Source organism: Anopheles funestus, chromosome 2RL, assembly GCF_943734845.2.
Source record: "Anopheles funestus chromosome 2RL, idAnoFuneDA-416_04, whole genome shotgun sequence".
In the NCBI taxonomy this organism is placed as follows: domain Eukaryota; kingdom Metazoa; phylum Arthropoda; class Insecta; order Diptera; family Culicidae; genus Anopheles; species Anopheles funestus.
In genome coordinates this window covers 46976242-46989925 of record NC_064598.1, presented here as the reverse complement: position 1 = coordinate 46989925, position 13684 = coordinate 46976242, and the positions used below count along the sequence as shown (strand labels likewise).

The 13684-nt window shown below is 40.8% G+C and overlaps 3 protein-coding genes across 8 annotated transcripts in view; all 3 read left to right on the top strand.

Moving 5' to 3' along the window:
* Positions 1-8224, top strand: part of LOC125765409 (hemicentin-1) — a 211656-nt gene extending 203432 nt beyond the window's left edge. For 5 of the 6 annotated variants that reach the window (XM_049430479.1, XM_049430483.1, XM_049430481.1 and 2 more), the window contains one exon: positions 2375-8224. In XM_049430479.1, coding sequence (XP_049286436.1) covers positions 2375-2959 — 585 coding nt within the window. In that variant the 3' untranslated portion in view covers positions 2960-8224. The remainder of the gene's footprint in view (positions 1-2374) is intronic. The other variant, XM_049430484.1, reaches the window with a different exon arrangement.
* A 1187-nt stretch (positions 8225-9411) lies between these two features.
* On the top strand, positions 9412-10668 carry LOC125765487 (V-type proton ATPase subunit G-like). The gene is made up of 3 exons (XM_049430691.1): positions 9412-9634; positions 9857-9957; positions 10026-10668. Exons 1-3 carry the CDS (start codon positions 9553-9555, stop codon positions 10191-10193), a joined length of 351 nt encoding a protein of 116 aa, XP_049286648.1. The 5' UTR covers positions 9412-9552; the 3' UTR covers positions 10194-10668.
* A 402-nt stretch (positions 10669-11070) lies between these two features.
* On the top strand, positions 11071-13525 carry LOC125765446 (arrestin domain-containing protein 17-like). The gene is made up of 2 exons (XM_049430626.1): positions 11071-11440; positions 12130-13525. The coding sequence occupies exons 1-2, from the start codon at positions 11299-11301 to the stop codon at positions 13215-13217; spliced, it is 1230 nt and encodes a 409-aa protein (XP_049286583.1). The 5' UTR covers positions 11071-11298; the 3' UTR covers positions 13218-13525.
* Positions 13526-13684: the final 159 nt, after the last annotated feature.

The following is a 13684-nucleotide window of genomic DNA, read 5'->3' as shown; positions in this document are numbered from 1 at the left end:
CACTTCAAAAGTTTCAAATTCCATTCCTATATGCAGTACCAGGCTGTCCCTTAGCTGCCACCGCATTTCAAAGCATTCCGTTTGGCCAGGAAATAGAAAGAGGTTTTGCTGCGAAAAGGCATATCTACAGCGTTAACGAGTTAACAAGCACGCGGTGCTTCCCAAAAGGCCTACAGTTGGATCGCCACGATCACTCCACCGACGCCATCTTGCTTGCAGCAGGGTGGGTCGTGCACACAAAGTCCACGCTCACGCTGGATCACAAATCATGATGCACATCTGCATCATACACCTACCGCAACCCAGGGAAATCCCCGGGCCGATAAAGCAACTTGGCGACTTTCGGACTTTCATGACAGAAGTCACCAAAAGGATTCAACAAAGCACACGCGCGCACACAAACACACACACGGCACCACGATGTATGATGACTGTAAACGACACCATTTCGTATGCAGCTGTCGCGCACAACGCCGACAGCGTCCGCTTTGGGGAACGAAAGGGACTCCGAATCCGATTTCACTGGTCTCGCGGTGGATCACACGCACGACCGCACCCGTCTGTTTGGGCTAATGCAACGCAGCGAAAACAAAGCGAACACTGTGCGGCAGAATGCGGAAAATCAAAGGCCCCGGCGCACTGCTAGACAGGGACATTTTCCATTTTCCAAACAACGTACCGTTCGGCAATGGGCAAAATGGAAAGTTTTGCATGCGATAATGCACCTCTGCGATGAACTTTCGAGATGGCGATAGGGATGTTTGTAGTGCTCGGGGTTTGCCATTCGGTCACAGTCGAAGATGGGCATGAGCTTTTGTACGGGTAACGGCTGCACGACAATCTTTCATTTCAACCTTATCAGTAAACACCGGGTGCGGGTTGGACGATTTCCGTGAGATTTCTCTGTGGACACAAACTTTGTTGCGTTTGTGACATTTTGTAAGCAGCTACCTACGCTCGAAATGGACCACATTCATGGGAATATCGCTGAAATGTTATGTCAGAGAGCAAAAGAAAGACAAAAACAAGTTAAATATTTGGACCACACTTTTATCCTAACTTTCCTTATTTGTCTGGTACCTGGTTTGACAAACTTTCGCCGTTAGTATGGCCATTGAAAAGACGCGATTCACGGCGGAGCTATCAGAGTGCATGACACACTCATCTTCCACATAGTATCCGTAGCGTTTCGAGATCGTTTTAAAACATTGGACCAACTTAAACAGGTAACCGGTGACAGAGCTGGTTGAAATAAATGCCCCACAAATGGCGAGTCATCAATCCAATCAAAAGTCCTTATAAATGACTTGCTGCTACCAGCTTCAAGCGAATTGGACCACTGAGCATACTGTGGCGTGGAAAGGGATCTCGTCGACGTCGTTTATCTCTTTGTTTTTTCACCTAATTTCATTCGATTAGCTCGGTGCTTTTGTGTGAGGTGGGCGCTTGTATATAGAAAAAGCCCTAACCAGCTAAATTTAAACACTTCAATTCACATTTTTACATTCTAAAATTGCCTGAATTGAAGTGCAAATAAAATTTAAAAAATTAGTTTTTTTTTAATCAATGAAAACGAACCTTTTTTAATGCAAAGATTTAGTTTTTTTATTTTGTTAAAATATATGAAATCATTTTAGTTTAAAATAAAATAATTATTCATGAGTTGAATTAAAAAAATACAGTTATTTGTTAATAATCGTTCTACCCACTGGGTATACGCCTAAAGATATGCAATATGGTTTAATAATAAAAATCAATGCCTTTAATATTTACGGCATTCTGGTGTCATTAATCATAAAATGTAATAATAATCATAGTATTATATGATTCCAAGAAAATAATCAGGCATATTTCTTGAAACACAGTCAGGTTATAAATTTTATTGAAATAAGCAGTACAATTTCTGAAGCAAAACTGTGTTCAAAATTTTTAATAATTCTTCGAAGTTTGTTGAAATAAAAAAAACCAAAGCATTGACAATATTTAACCAAAATATCTTTGTTGTCCGAGTGACTGTAAAATTTAAATCATTTCATTGCATACAACTATTGCAGTAGTAGTCATGTTTTCCAATTCATTTATGTTTAAAAAAAAAACATCAGCTCACCATTCCTTAGTTGCCGTTCATTTTTGTAAATAACATTTTATGCCGACTACACTGACCGCTTTGTTATCACTTACACGTTGTTATTAGTATTACATATTACACCATCCAACGATCGGTTTCATTACATTAAATCGATTTTAGCATCTCATACATTATGAAATCGACTTTAATTTTTCCTGTAGCCTAAACTACAAAAATTAATCATTTTATGTACTTCCTTTTCATGCACTACATCGGCCGGTATATTCCTGTCGGACGCACCAACAGTCAGCTAATGAAGTGCATTACGCGGAGCTGGCCCTAGCAATACCGCACGACGACACTAGTGGCAAGAACCATCTAAACAACCATCTGAACAAGCTGCCCCCGCCACCGGCCTACAACTACTTCGACGAGCCGACGATCTACGCACAGATAGATCACGGTGGCAGCTTCAAGACGGTGGGGCCACCACCGCATCCACATCCGTCGGCAACGATACCGTCGTCCGTTGGTGCTTCCACGACCGGTAACTCCTTCCCGCTAATATCACCGGTGTCACAGCAGCAACACCATCACCATCCACTAACGTTGCAGCTGCAACAGGACGCAACGCAACCGGCGTCCTCCCATCATCACCATGCGCCTCACACGCCCCACACACCGACGACTGCCTCGCTGCTGCAACTGTCGCAGCCGCTCTCGCAGCATCAAGGTGCCGTCCTGGCGCACTCGCCACTGCAGCTACCCCACAACCTGCCTCAGTCACCCTCGATACCAACGGCCAACGGCAATGGCAGTAAGCAATACCTAAGGGAAATCGTAACTGTGCGGACACCGCTAGCCTTTTCCCAGCAGGAAAGCTGCGTCTAATCGGTCACATCGGGTGGAAAGGACAACGATAGAGATAGAACGAAAGAAAAAAAGGAAAGAAAGGAAGTGAACGACAAAAGAAAGAAAAAACTATAGAGACTTCATGTCCGACGGGAAGCCCAGCGAAGAAAACCCGGTCAACTGCTCAAAATACACTTCAAACTCTTATCCAGTGCTACAAACTTTTTCTTTTCTTAACAAACTAGTCCTTATTTTAAACTATAGAAATTTAAATGCATAAACAATTAAAAAACTTTGATGGAAAGGTTCTATACTTCGTAACAGGACAAATTTGTGATGCGAATTGCATTCATTTAGGCTCCATTTTTTGAACAGTCTTAGATTGAGATTATTGCCTAAATTTAGGCGTGTCAGACAGTGTTAATTAGTCTTGCTAGCAGCATAACTTTAACTTCTAAAATCTCAATTGTTACATTTGACCCTAATTTCTACACCAGCTTAATGAATGAATGAACTACTTTAGCATAACGAGCAACATTGTTTAAAGGATTCTTTTTGTACTACAAAAAACAGCAACACTTTGTCAAACTGTAAATGAAGATTTCGTTGTTGTTTCAGTATAAGTTTGTGCGCCATCATTCCAGCACTTGATGTAAGACTGCCGACGGCAACTTGTAAACAATAATCACTTTAATTTAATTAATCGAGCTATTTTCCCAAACATTAGGCGGTATATCGGTTAACGTCTTCCAAACCACACACACGTACAAAACAAAATCTTCCAGGTGTATGTGTGCGTCCGATCACTATTATTTCCGGTATGCCAGACGGATGCGGTTGCAACATAATTAATTGACAACGATTCATCAAATCAAACACAGCGAAGCCACAATCTATACACACTCGAATGCACCCAGCTTAGTACCGGTGGTACCGATACATTCCATTTAAAGTCAATTTGAAGGAACCACAGCATCTCCGCGGTAGAGTTCTTTAAAACCCTCGGAACCGCAAAACCTACAAGATCACATCATTTCCGCCACTGAGCTTCTCCCTTTGGAAGTGAACATGTTGGAACCGTTTTTCACTCAAATGTCCCAGTCAGATGGTGCATTAAAATTTGATCTTGATGTAAGTGATGCATGGACAAATCGCTTTGTAAGTAAGCGAAGCGATACGGACAAAGGTTATGGCTATGCGTAGCGTTCCTGCCACACATTACTTCGCACATAATTCCTGCCAATAATAACGACAATAACAATGATTGTGTTGTCTGCCATCACTATTAATGCTTGGTTGAAATTAAAGACCTTCCTTTTCGTTGCAAATTCCACTACTAAGTGTGCGTGTTGTGTGACTCTCATGATGGCAGCAAACGTAAGATTATCATGTTGCTGCTTAATGGAAAATTTATGTAGATTTTGTCCCAACACTCAAAATGGGACAACGGTTTCAACAGTGTCCTCCCCTTTTCCCAACCGCTTTACGCTACCTGTGCCCAGTAACGGGAATGGCATGGAATTTCTGTGAACACGAAATGGAGTCATGCCTGAACGGTTCATCGATTTGGTAGCGTTTTGTCATTGAGTAAAGTACCTTTTTTGCATGATTCGGAAAATCTTTTGTTAGTGTTTGTGTACTCGATTGCAATGGGAACGTATTTATACTTAAGTAAATCGTTGAAAAATACTTTAATTTCAATTTCAATATCAAGTTCTAGACAAATCTTTACGAACATTCAAGCGTTACATTTTTTCGCGTAACGCCTGTCACACAGTAACGCCTTTGAGCTTTAAGAGCTTGTTTTGAAGCTGAAGTTTGTTAATTTCAATCTACTTTTAATAACATTTTTTACCAAACTAAAATTAACTGAAGTTGCACAGTAGTACGGTAAATTTCAGTGTTATTCAACAGATGGTGGCCAAGCGATTTTTACCCATTTTCTAAACAAAAAATCCACAACCAAATGTAGCATTTGTGAACATTGTTCGTGTCTATACCGTTAGCTAGGAAACTTTTTCGCGTGCCCGCTATACAAAAATCTCCACTTTTCAAAGGGCGCACAATAAAAAGCGTCCACTCACGGGGTCAATACAGGCTGAGTCATTTTGGCCCATTTGGCCAGCCGTTTCGTAGCCGTTTCCGGGCATGTAGGCAAGCAACTTCGGTCGCACTCGCTTTCCTTATCGGTGGCGCATGTAATTTATCATGTAGCTTCAATCATCGACCACGAAAACGAAAAGCGCCACTTCAATGTCTCACCATTGCGGTCCGGTGCGGGATGAATCGTACAGAAACAACAACTGTTCGTGCAGATTTCAAAAGTAGCACAATAACACCAGCAACAACAACAAAATGCCCAAAAGTATAACTTTTTTTTTCAAATTCCATGCTCACTTCAGAATTTACCGCAAGAGTTGAAACTGAAGAAGAAATAAACGCAACCCACAAGCAACCGGTGAAATGGATAAGGGCAGTTTTTGAAAATGGGAATTAATTGGGAGTAGCCTGGCAACATAGTTAGTTAGTTAGTGGTCGTTGACTGGCTAGAAAACAGACAAAACCTTCAGGCAACACACAAATGCATTTCCACTGCTTGCCTGTCTGTCTAGCAGAAGGATCAAATTTTTATTCAACCAAACGTTTGCCCTTTTAGTGTGTGTGTGTGTGTGTTTTTTTTTACAACAAAATTTTTAACCCATCTTCATCATCCCCATCATCATTCGCTGATAGGGTAAAAGAAAAAGCAAGCGAAGTGAAAGTGGCCCCCATAATGCCTTTGGCACGGGGTAAGAAAAACCCGTAAAAATACATCAACAGAGCAAAGCAGAAAAGAAAAACAAAACACTCCAACATGTACAAAAGTTTGTGCTCTCGTTTGTAAAATAATGTTCGGGAAAATGCACTTGTACGGTGGAAAACTTTTTTTTCTTTCACAAAAATAAAAATCCCTCTCTCTCTCCCCCCCCCCCCCCACCCCTTTTTATTTCTCTCTGCTGTGCGCACATGAAGTGGGAAAAGCTTTCAAATCCCAAACCCAAACATGGCCTACTACACAACTACTATTGACCGGCCAGCCAAACGTTTGCTGGCAGCTCCCTTTAGGCACTCATATTTTCCTCCATTTTATCGACTTCCGCAGCTGCGAGTGTATTAAAATTAATAATTAATTTAAATGGCGCGTCCGAAGCATCCGGACTCGGCATACGATTCGACACCTCCTACTACCCTTTTACGCATTGTTCGAAGGCATCTTCATCAACCTAAAATGTTATGTTCGTTTGCTTTTATCCTACCGCGCACCGTTTTCAATATGCGTGATGTTTTTTTTTATGTCTTTGAGTTTTTTTTTTGGTTTCATTTTAATTTCTCTGTTTGTATGCTTCATTTTTTTTGCGAAAGGTATGTTTGGTTTTTCCTTTTTAAATCGTTAAAATGGATTTATTAATGCGACACATCGTATTATTCATGCAGTGCACACCTATGGACTGTCGATTCTTTTCTATATTTTAGACACAAAAACAAGAGTTAAATATTTTCTCCCCTATTTCTCACATTTAATACAATTGAACAAAAGAGTGCTTGAAGTTGCTGGAATGATGGATGTTGTTCTTGCTTTTAATTTGGGTTAAACATGAAAACTAACAAGATCTAATACACAACAAATAAACCAAACAAAAACAGGCAAGATAAGAGATTTGTAACAAGTGTCAAGAAGTATTATAAACGAAGGCAAGCAAAGCAAAAAAAGGCACGAAACGGAAAAAATTAGCGTAGGGTTACGTTAAAAAAAACTCGCTCCACAAACCTACTGAGTGAGCAAAGAACTGACCTTTAAATATTCACACAAACACACATTCTTTGTAGTACAGAAACGCGAATAACAGTTACTAAGTGTAATAGTGACACAATTAAACAACAACAGCAAAAACGAACAAATACACGCAAATGCAAGAGGAAACGAGAAAGAAAAACACACGAATAAGAAAAGAAAACAAAAAAAATCCCATTTTCACTACAATCTAAACTAAACAAGAAAAGAAAAGAAAAAGAACAAAACGAAACTTTTCGTCACACGTTGTTAGGATTAGAATAATTGTGTACATAACAAGGAAGAACCGTAACAATAATAATTCGTATCAAAAATCAAACCCATCACAGGAAAATGGTGGAAAAAGGGCAGAAACAAAAGGGAAATTGTTTCCAAATGTGTAGCATAAAGATGGAATGGAAGCAGATGAAGCAGTTCGCAGCGCAAGCAGAAATGTCATCCATTTTTGCTAGATATCACTTAAAAAATAAAACAAGCACGACTCGGTGGGATTCGTACGTAAGACAACAAATAAAAAACCATCTGTTTTAGGTTAACAAAACAAAAACACTCAAACTCACTCTAGGGTAGAATTTAATCCAATTATCTATACTGTACATATGTGGGCAACCGATGAAGCGAACTTTAATGCAAACGTGGAAGTACTCATTTCCACCAAGAATAGGTTATTCTGGAATCCTTGATAATGGATACTCCAGGTTCCTTCCAGGTTGCAATCCTCTCTACATCACTCTCTGGACGGTTGACAAAACAAAAATTACATTAAAATCACATCACAATCCAAAATCGGGTAGCGAAAGTATTCCCCGATCAAACCTTTTCGGCAAGTGTTGTACATAGTTATACATACTAGCGTGTAAGTGAAACACTCACACAAAACACAGCGGCACCACAAAAGTAAACTGTAACTGAAGAATGCTGGCGGATACCACAACCCCGAAAACAGAGCAGACGCCCTCGAGCCTTAAGACAGGAAAGACAACTTCACAGACGAATGGCTCAAGTACGGTGCATTCGGTGCTGCAAATTTCTCGTAAAGCTCCCTCGTTCAGATTACTTGTTTTCTATTTAAAATTCTATCAACGAAAGCACCCGAACTTATGCAGGGCAGTTCCAAATTATCACCGCGAACGATGTCAAGGAACGTCAATGTCAAGCAAACCAGAAAGAGGAAAATGGTTCCAGTTTCTTTGAAACTTTTTAAAGAAAACATGCAAAACTAGTTTAATTTGTACAAATGAACTAAGGAAAGTGTAACGAACGCAAAGAGTGAATAAGTTATTAAAAAAATGAAGAAAACAAAAACAGGTGAAGTAATAATCACAACAAAAACGAGATTGAAAGTCGTTTAGTTGAAACGGTAAAGAACGGCGTACAAGCGAATTGTTGACAGTATGGATATTAAAGGAGAAGAAAAAAACAGCAAACAGAACAGTCGGTTTAAATAAAAACATTTTTTCTAAATTGTGAAACATTTTGTACCTAAATACATAAGAACCGAACAATGTTGAAAGAAATTAAAAATAAAAGGTAAATATTTATTAAATATTTTTCTCATCACTTTTGTCTCCTTCACTTAATCATTTATATCTTTTATTGTTTTCCAGTTTTTGTATTATTTTTTTCTGTTCTTGATTTATACCTTAAAGCTTCTTCTGTTAGCTTTCCCGTAATAAACTTGCAAGCAACCTTGTAATTTCATCACGAGGAACTTGCAAACAATCCAAATGTTCAAATAAAACAGCAAATATCAGAACAAACCTACGCGATTTCAAAAAAAAAAATATATATTGATTTTTAATAAATTAGTAACTTTTTTAGTTTAAATTAGTAACTTCCATGTATCTATGCAAGGCTGTTTTAATTTGTTTTTTCATAAACAATTCTAGCTACAGTTAATTATCAAATGATTTCCAGTCAACTGTTCGTTTACATATTTAATGCATATCGTTTTACAAACATGTTAAGGAATTCATTGAAATTTTATATGTTTATTGGAGGAAATAATAATATATTTGTGTAATTTATAACATACTTTATGGAACACAAAACAATACATTGCAAAATGTTTTTCCAGTCGAAATTTTCAAAAAAGGACAGAAGTCAAAAAATTTTAAAAAGGAAAAAATGTTGAAATGTTTGAAATGTTGAAATTTATTTTATTTCCTTTCCTTTATCATTAAATGATTTGCTCAGGTATTATTTATCGCCTTATTTTAATTCATTTGAATCTCGTTAAAATCTCGAATTCTATACCCATTTCAAGGTAATTGGTAGCCAATAATGTAAGGTTTGATAAAACCTAGGAAACCCGATAAACGAAGAAGAAAAGCATTTAACTGTGCAACCAAAAACCGAATTTAGCAAACTAAAATAGGTACTTTTGTTGTTTAATTATTTACATTTATGACAAAAGTCACATAGAACCAATTTTTCAAATCTTTTATTTCCTGTTGCCGTGTATTGGCACCTTAACATACCGCACCAAATACAGCACGACAACACTTCAACTCACCAATAAAAACCTACTCACTTGGCGCAATCCGGCGTTCTCTTTCTCCCACGTGAGATGAGGTATAGCGCACCGAATGCTATCACGTGTACCACCCTACCAAACAGGAACGGCAGGGGATGGTACAGTGCAAAAGGGGGTTGTCATATGATCAAAGAAAAAAACTCTCAAACCCAAATCAACTTGTGACTTCAAGACGGTCGGATTGCGCGCTCTCGTTTGCCTTTAGTTCGTTGGTTCGTTCAGTTCGCTTCGTGCTAGAGAGATCCCGTGCCGTGGACTTTGACGATGGCCAGCAACACCCAGGGTATCCAGCAGCTGCTGGCCGCGGAAAAGAAGGCCGCCGACAAGGTTGGCGAAGCCCGCAAACGTAAGTTATTGCCAGGGAACGTACCGCTCAACGGACACTGGAGAGCAAAAGTGTAACGTACAAAGAGAAAGAAAAAACAACGTAACCCTGGTCACATGACCAACCTGTTGTGGGGTTTTTTGTTGTGTGCACGAAAATGTTCTGAACCAGTGGAAAAACAGTGATAAAACGATTGGTTTTTGTTTGTCTAAAACAGAAAAATCCATTTTCCTCCCGTTCTAGGCAAGGCACGTCGTCTAAAGCAGGCCAAAGATGAAGCCACGGAGGAGATCGAAAAGTATCGTGGCGAGCGGGAGCGCACCTTCAAGGAATTCGAAGCCAAAGTACGGTAGTACCACACGCTCTTTGCAGATTGTCGGATTTAAAATTCGTTTGTTTCGTACAATTTTAGCACGTCGGATCCCGCGAAGGTGTCTCGAACAAGATCGACGCTGACACTCGTGTCCGCATCGATGAAATGAACCGTGCCCTGACAACGCACAAGGAACCGGTCATCCAGGATGTTCTGTCATTCGTGTACGCCATCAAGACGGAGGTGCACAAAAACCAACGCGACTAGGGTGCCACAGAGCAACCACCAAACCTCCCCCCAAAAACCCTGTCCACCCATGGGTCGAGTTGATTTTCACAGACGAACATTCCGACGAACAAAAACCATTCTTCGTGTGCGTTCCTATTTTCCGAGCCAATTCAAGCAACGCAATCATTTCTGCATTGGCTCGCTAATTAGGAACATTCGCTGATTTTACCACCTTTGGACTATTTGTTTTCGCTTCCACAAACACCAAGCGCCACTTCAAACATCAACGCGATAAGCTGGTTGAATGGTACGCGAGGTGAGTGTGGAACCATTTTCTAGTGCGTAATGTCCACCATCGGGACGTACGACACCGACTTTTTGTTTCGTTTCATTTCTCCCTGTCAGCCTCTAACGGTTGCTACAAGCATTATGTTTTAATTCACTACGATGTAAGATTATGTAAAAAGGAAACGCTTTAGGTTATGCTTGAATAAAGTAAGTGTTAGGAAAAAAATGCGTTTTCTTATCAAATGGCTGGTATTATGATAGCGCAGTGATATCGTTCATCTCCCGATGGAAGGAAATCGTTTCCATACCAAATGCATACAACACTAGAGGGCGCCACTAGTTCGCTGACACTATATTGCTATGGCAACAGATAGACTGCATGCACGTGTAGGTATGCAGGAGAGAAATGCGCCAACAATTTCTTACTAAACTAAAGTTAAAAATGTTTTGACTTTTACTACACTTTCTAGATGAGTATTGCATTATTATGATAAAAATTCAACACATTATAAATAACGAGCTACTCACTGACACTAACACACCGAGCGCATTGCTCATCGAGCATCTGATATAGCTTTAATCATGAGCGTGTCTTATCGGTAATCGTTTTTTTTTTGTACGTCCGTTTCACTTTATGATATCTTAAATATTATCACTTATCGATAACTCAGCCGAAATTTGTAAGGGATACACCTCATATTGTTACTTCGTTTCGGTTGGTCTTACTCATCAGTTCGTACAACGAACCGGTAAAGCATAGACCGTTTTTGTGCCGTGCTTGTAATTGGTTATCCAAAGTTTTGAAACTTTGATAGAAATCCAAAGTAAAGGCGAGTCCATTTTTGTTCGCAAGGATATGGGCAGGGATAAGAACAAAAGCTCCAAGCACATCAAGTGCGACGTCCAGTTCGACGACAATCCGCAGGGAGTTTTCCGGGCAGGTGATACCGTCAGCGGGACGGTAGAAATACAGCTGGACAAACCAAAGAAATTTCGAGGTAAATATTTAAACAGCGAACAGGTGTGTCACTGACTGTGTTTTTGTGGGTGTGTGTGTATGAGTGAGGAAACATTTCATCTAGCCGGGTTTTGAAAGAGTTGCATGAAATATTTCAACATATATTTGAAATGCAGAACGCGAAAGGTAGTGTGGGACAATAGTGATCAGGTGGTTCTGGATGTAATTATACTTTCTAGAATATTATTTCAGAACTTCACTTTAATATTTTGTTATTGAATCGTATTGATTCTAACATTACCCCTAGGGAGTGAGTGATAAACACCTTTTTTCTTGGGTTTATTTCGTTCACATTGCAACAATTTTTGTTGGTGTTGATTTGCCATTCCCTGCCATGCCTCTTCCGCTTGTTGGAAAACATAATTCAGGCAAGTCTTGAATCAGGAACAATTTTCATATTCTTCTATTGACCAGGTAATTTTTCATACATTTAACACGACATGACCTTCTCAGTCGATATTCTAAGGCAGAGATAAACATTGAAAGTGGAACACCTCTTCAATCATCTTATCAAAGGGTAGCGAACGCCATATCTATACTTCTCGGTTATTTATACGTAATTAATCAGGTGCTCAATTCGTCAGCGTAATTGGGCTGTATCTCTTTGCCCCAGCCGTATGACTCACCGTGTAAATAAACTCTATCGCTGTTGCTGTTTTCATTACGCAGGCATTGCTCTTCGTATCAACGGTTTCGCTGCAACGTCCTGGAATGCGAAACTAAAAGGAACCGATGCTAAAAACACCAAAAATAACAAAAAGACTCACTTCAACGGCCGGGAGGATTACTTCGGTAGTATAACCTACTTCGTCGGGTCGGATGTTGGGAACCCGCTGGAAGTGTTGGCCGGTGTTTACCGGTACACGTTCGCGTGTGAAATTCCATCAAATGCACCATCCTCCAAGGAAGGAAAGTATGGCCACATCCGATACGTGGTGAAGCTATCGCTCGAACGTCCGTGGAAGTTCGATCACATCTTTCAGATGCCATTTATCGTGAAAAGCCATGCCGATCTGAGCTTGGCACAGGAACGGATGCTGAAACCGTCCAGGGCCGAATTAGTTCAAACGTTCTACTTTGGGCTAACGGATCCACTGATCGTGACAGCGGCAACACCCCGTACGGGATACGCTCCCGGTGAAGTGATCGAAGTGTCGATCCATGTCAACAACCAGAGCAGTGTGGACGTACGCAGCATCACGGTGAAGTTCCAGCGCATCGACACCTTCCTCAGCCAGGTACCGATCGTAAAACAATATCTCGAGCATACGGTCATGGAGGAGCGTACCATCGGACGTGTTGCTGGGCGGAACGATGCGATATTCGAGGAGAACATACTGATCGGCTCGACCGTACCAACGGATGACGAACGGTGCAAGATCATCATGACGCGGTACGAGCTGGAAGTTATGATCCGTCCGGTACGATCGAGAAAGAAACTGTTCCTTGCATTACCGATCGTGGTCGGTACGGTGGGACTGCCGAAATCACTCTACCCGATGGAGATGCTGAGTAAGGAAAGGGCCGCCCTCGGGATGGATTCAACCGATGCCGGTACACTCCTTGCTAATAGCCCGATACCATCGGAATCACCACCACCGTATCCGGATGATGAACAACCGTCCACATCTCGAGCTTTTTCCACCGATAACTTAACCGATGGTCCAACAGCACCATCATCCGACGACGTAAAGGAGCACGAATTTGAGAAAGGTTCCGAACCGTACACTCCGCGTGATTTCGACGAGAATGACTAACAACCTCCAAACCATGGTGCAAGAATTAATAGCTAAAATGTGTGATATAAAACAATTCTAACCAAACATCGGAGAGGGTGTCGGTTTGTTGTTTTTTTTTTCAATCAATCCGGGAAAGAAGCACGAAATTCTACTTTGTCCTTGATAACTGACCTGCCCGAAACCACCCCCGAAATAAGCGAACGGAACGAGCAAAGGGTTTCGGTTCGCACGCGCATGATCACGCTCTACCATGTTCCAACATTCGCTCGACCACGTTGCGTAGATGTTGGTGCAATGCGCATAGTAAGCAGCATACGAAAACGGTGGGGGGGTTTGGAAAATGTACCGTTTCGACTATAGACCAAACGAAGCAGATGCAGGCAGGCAACCACACAAATAAACGACATCACGATCGTATGCGTGAAAGATGTCTTATGGGGCACGAAGTCGGACGCCACTCGCGATCCAGCGCCCGTGGTTCATTC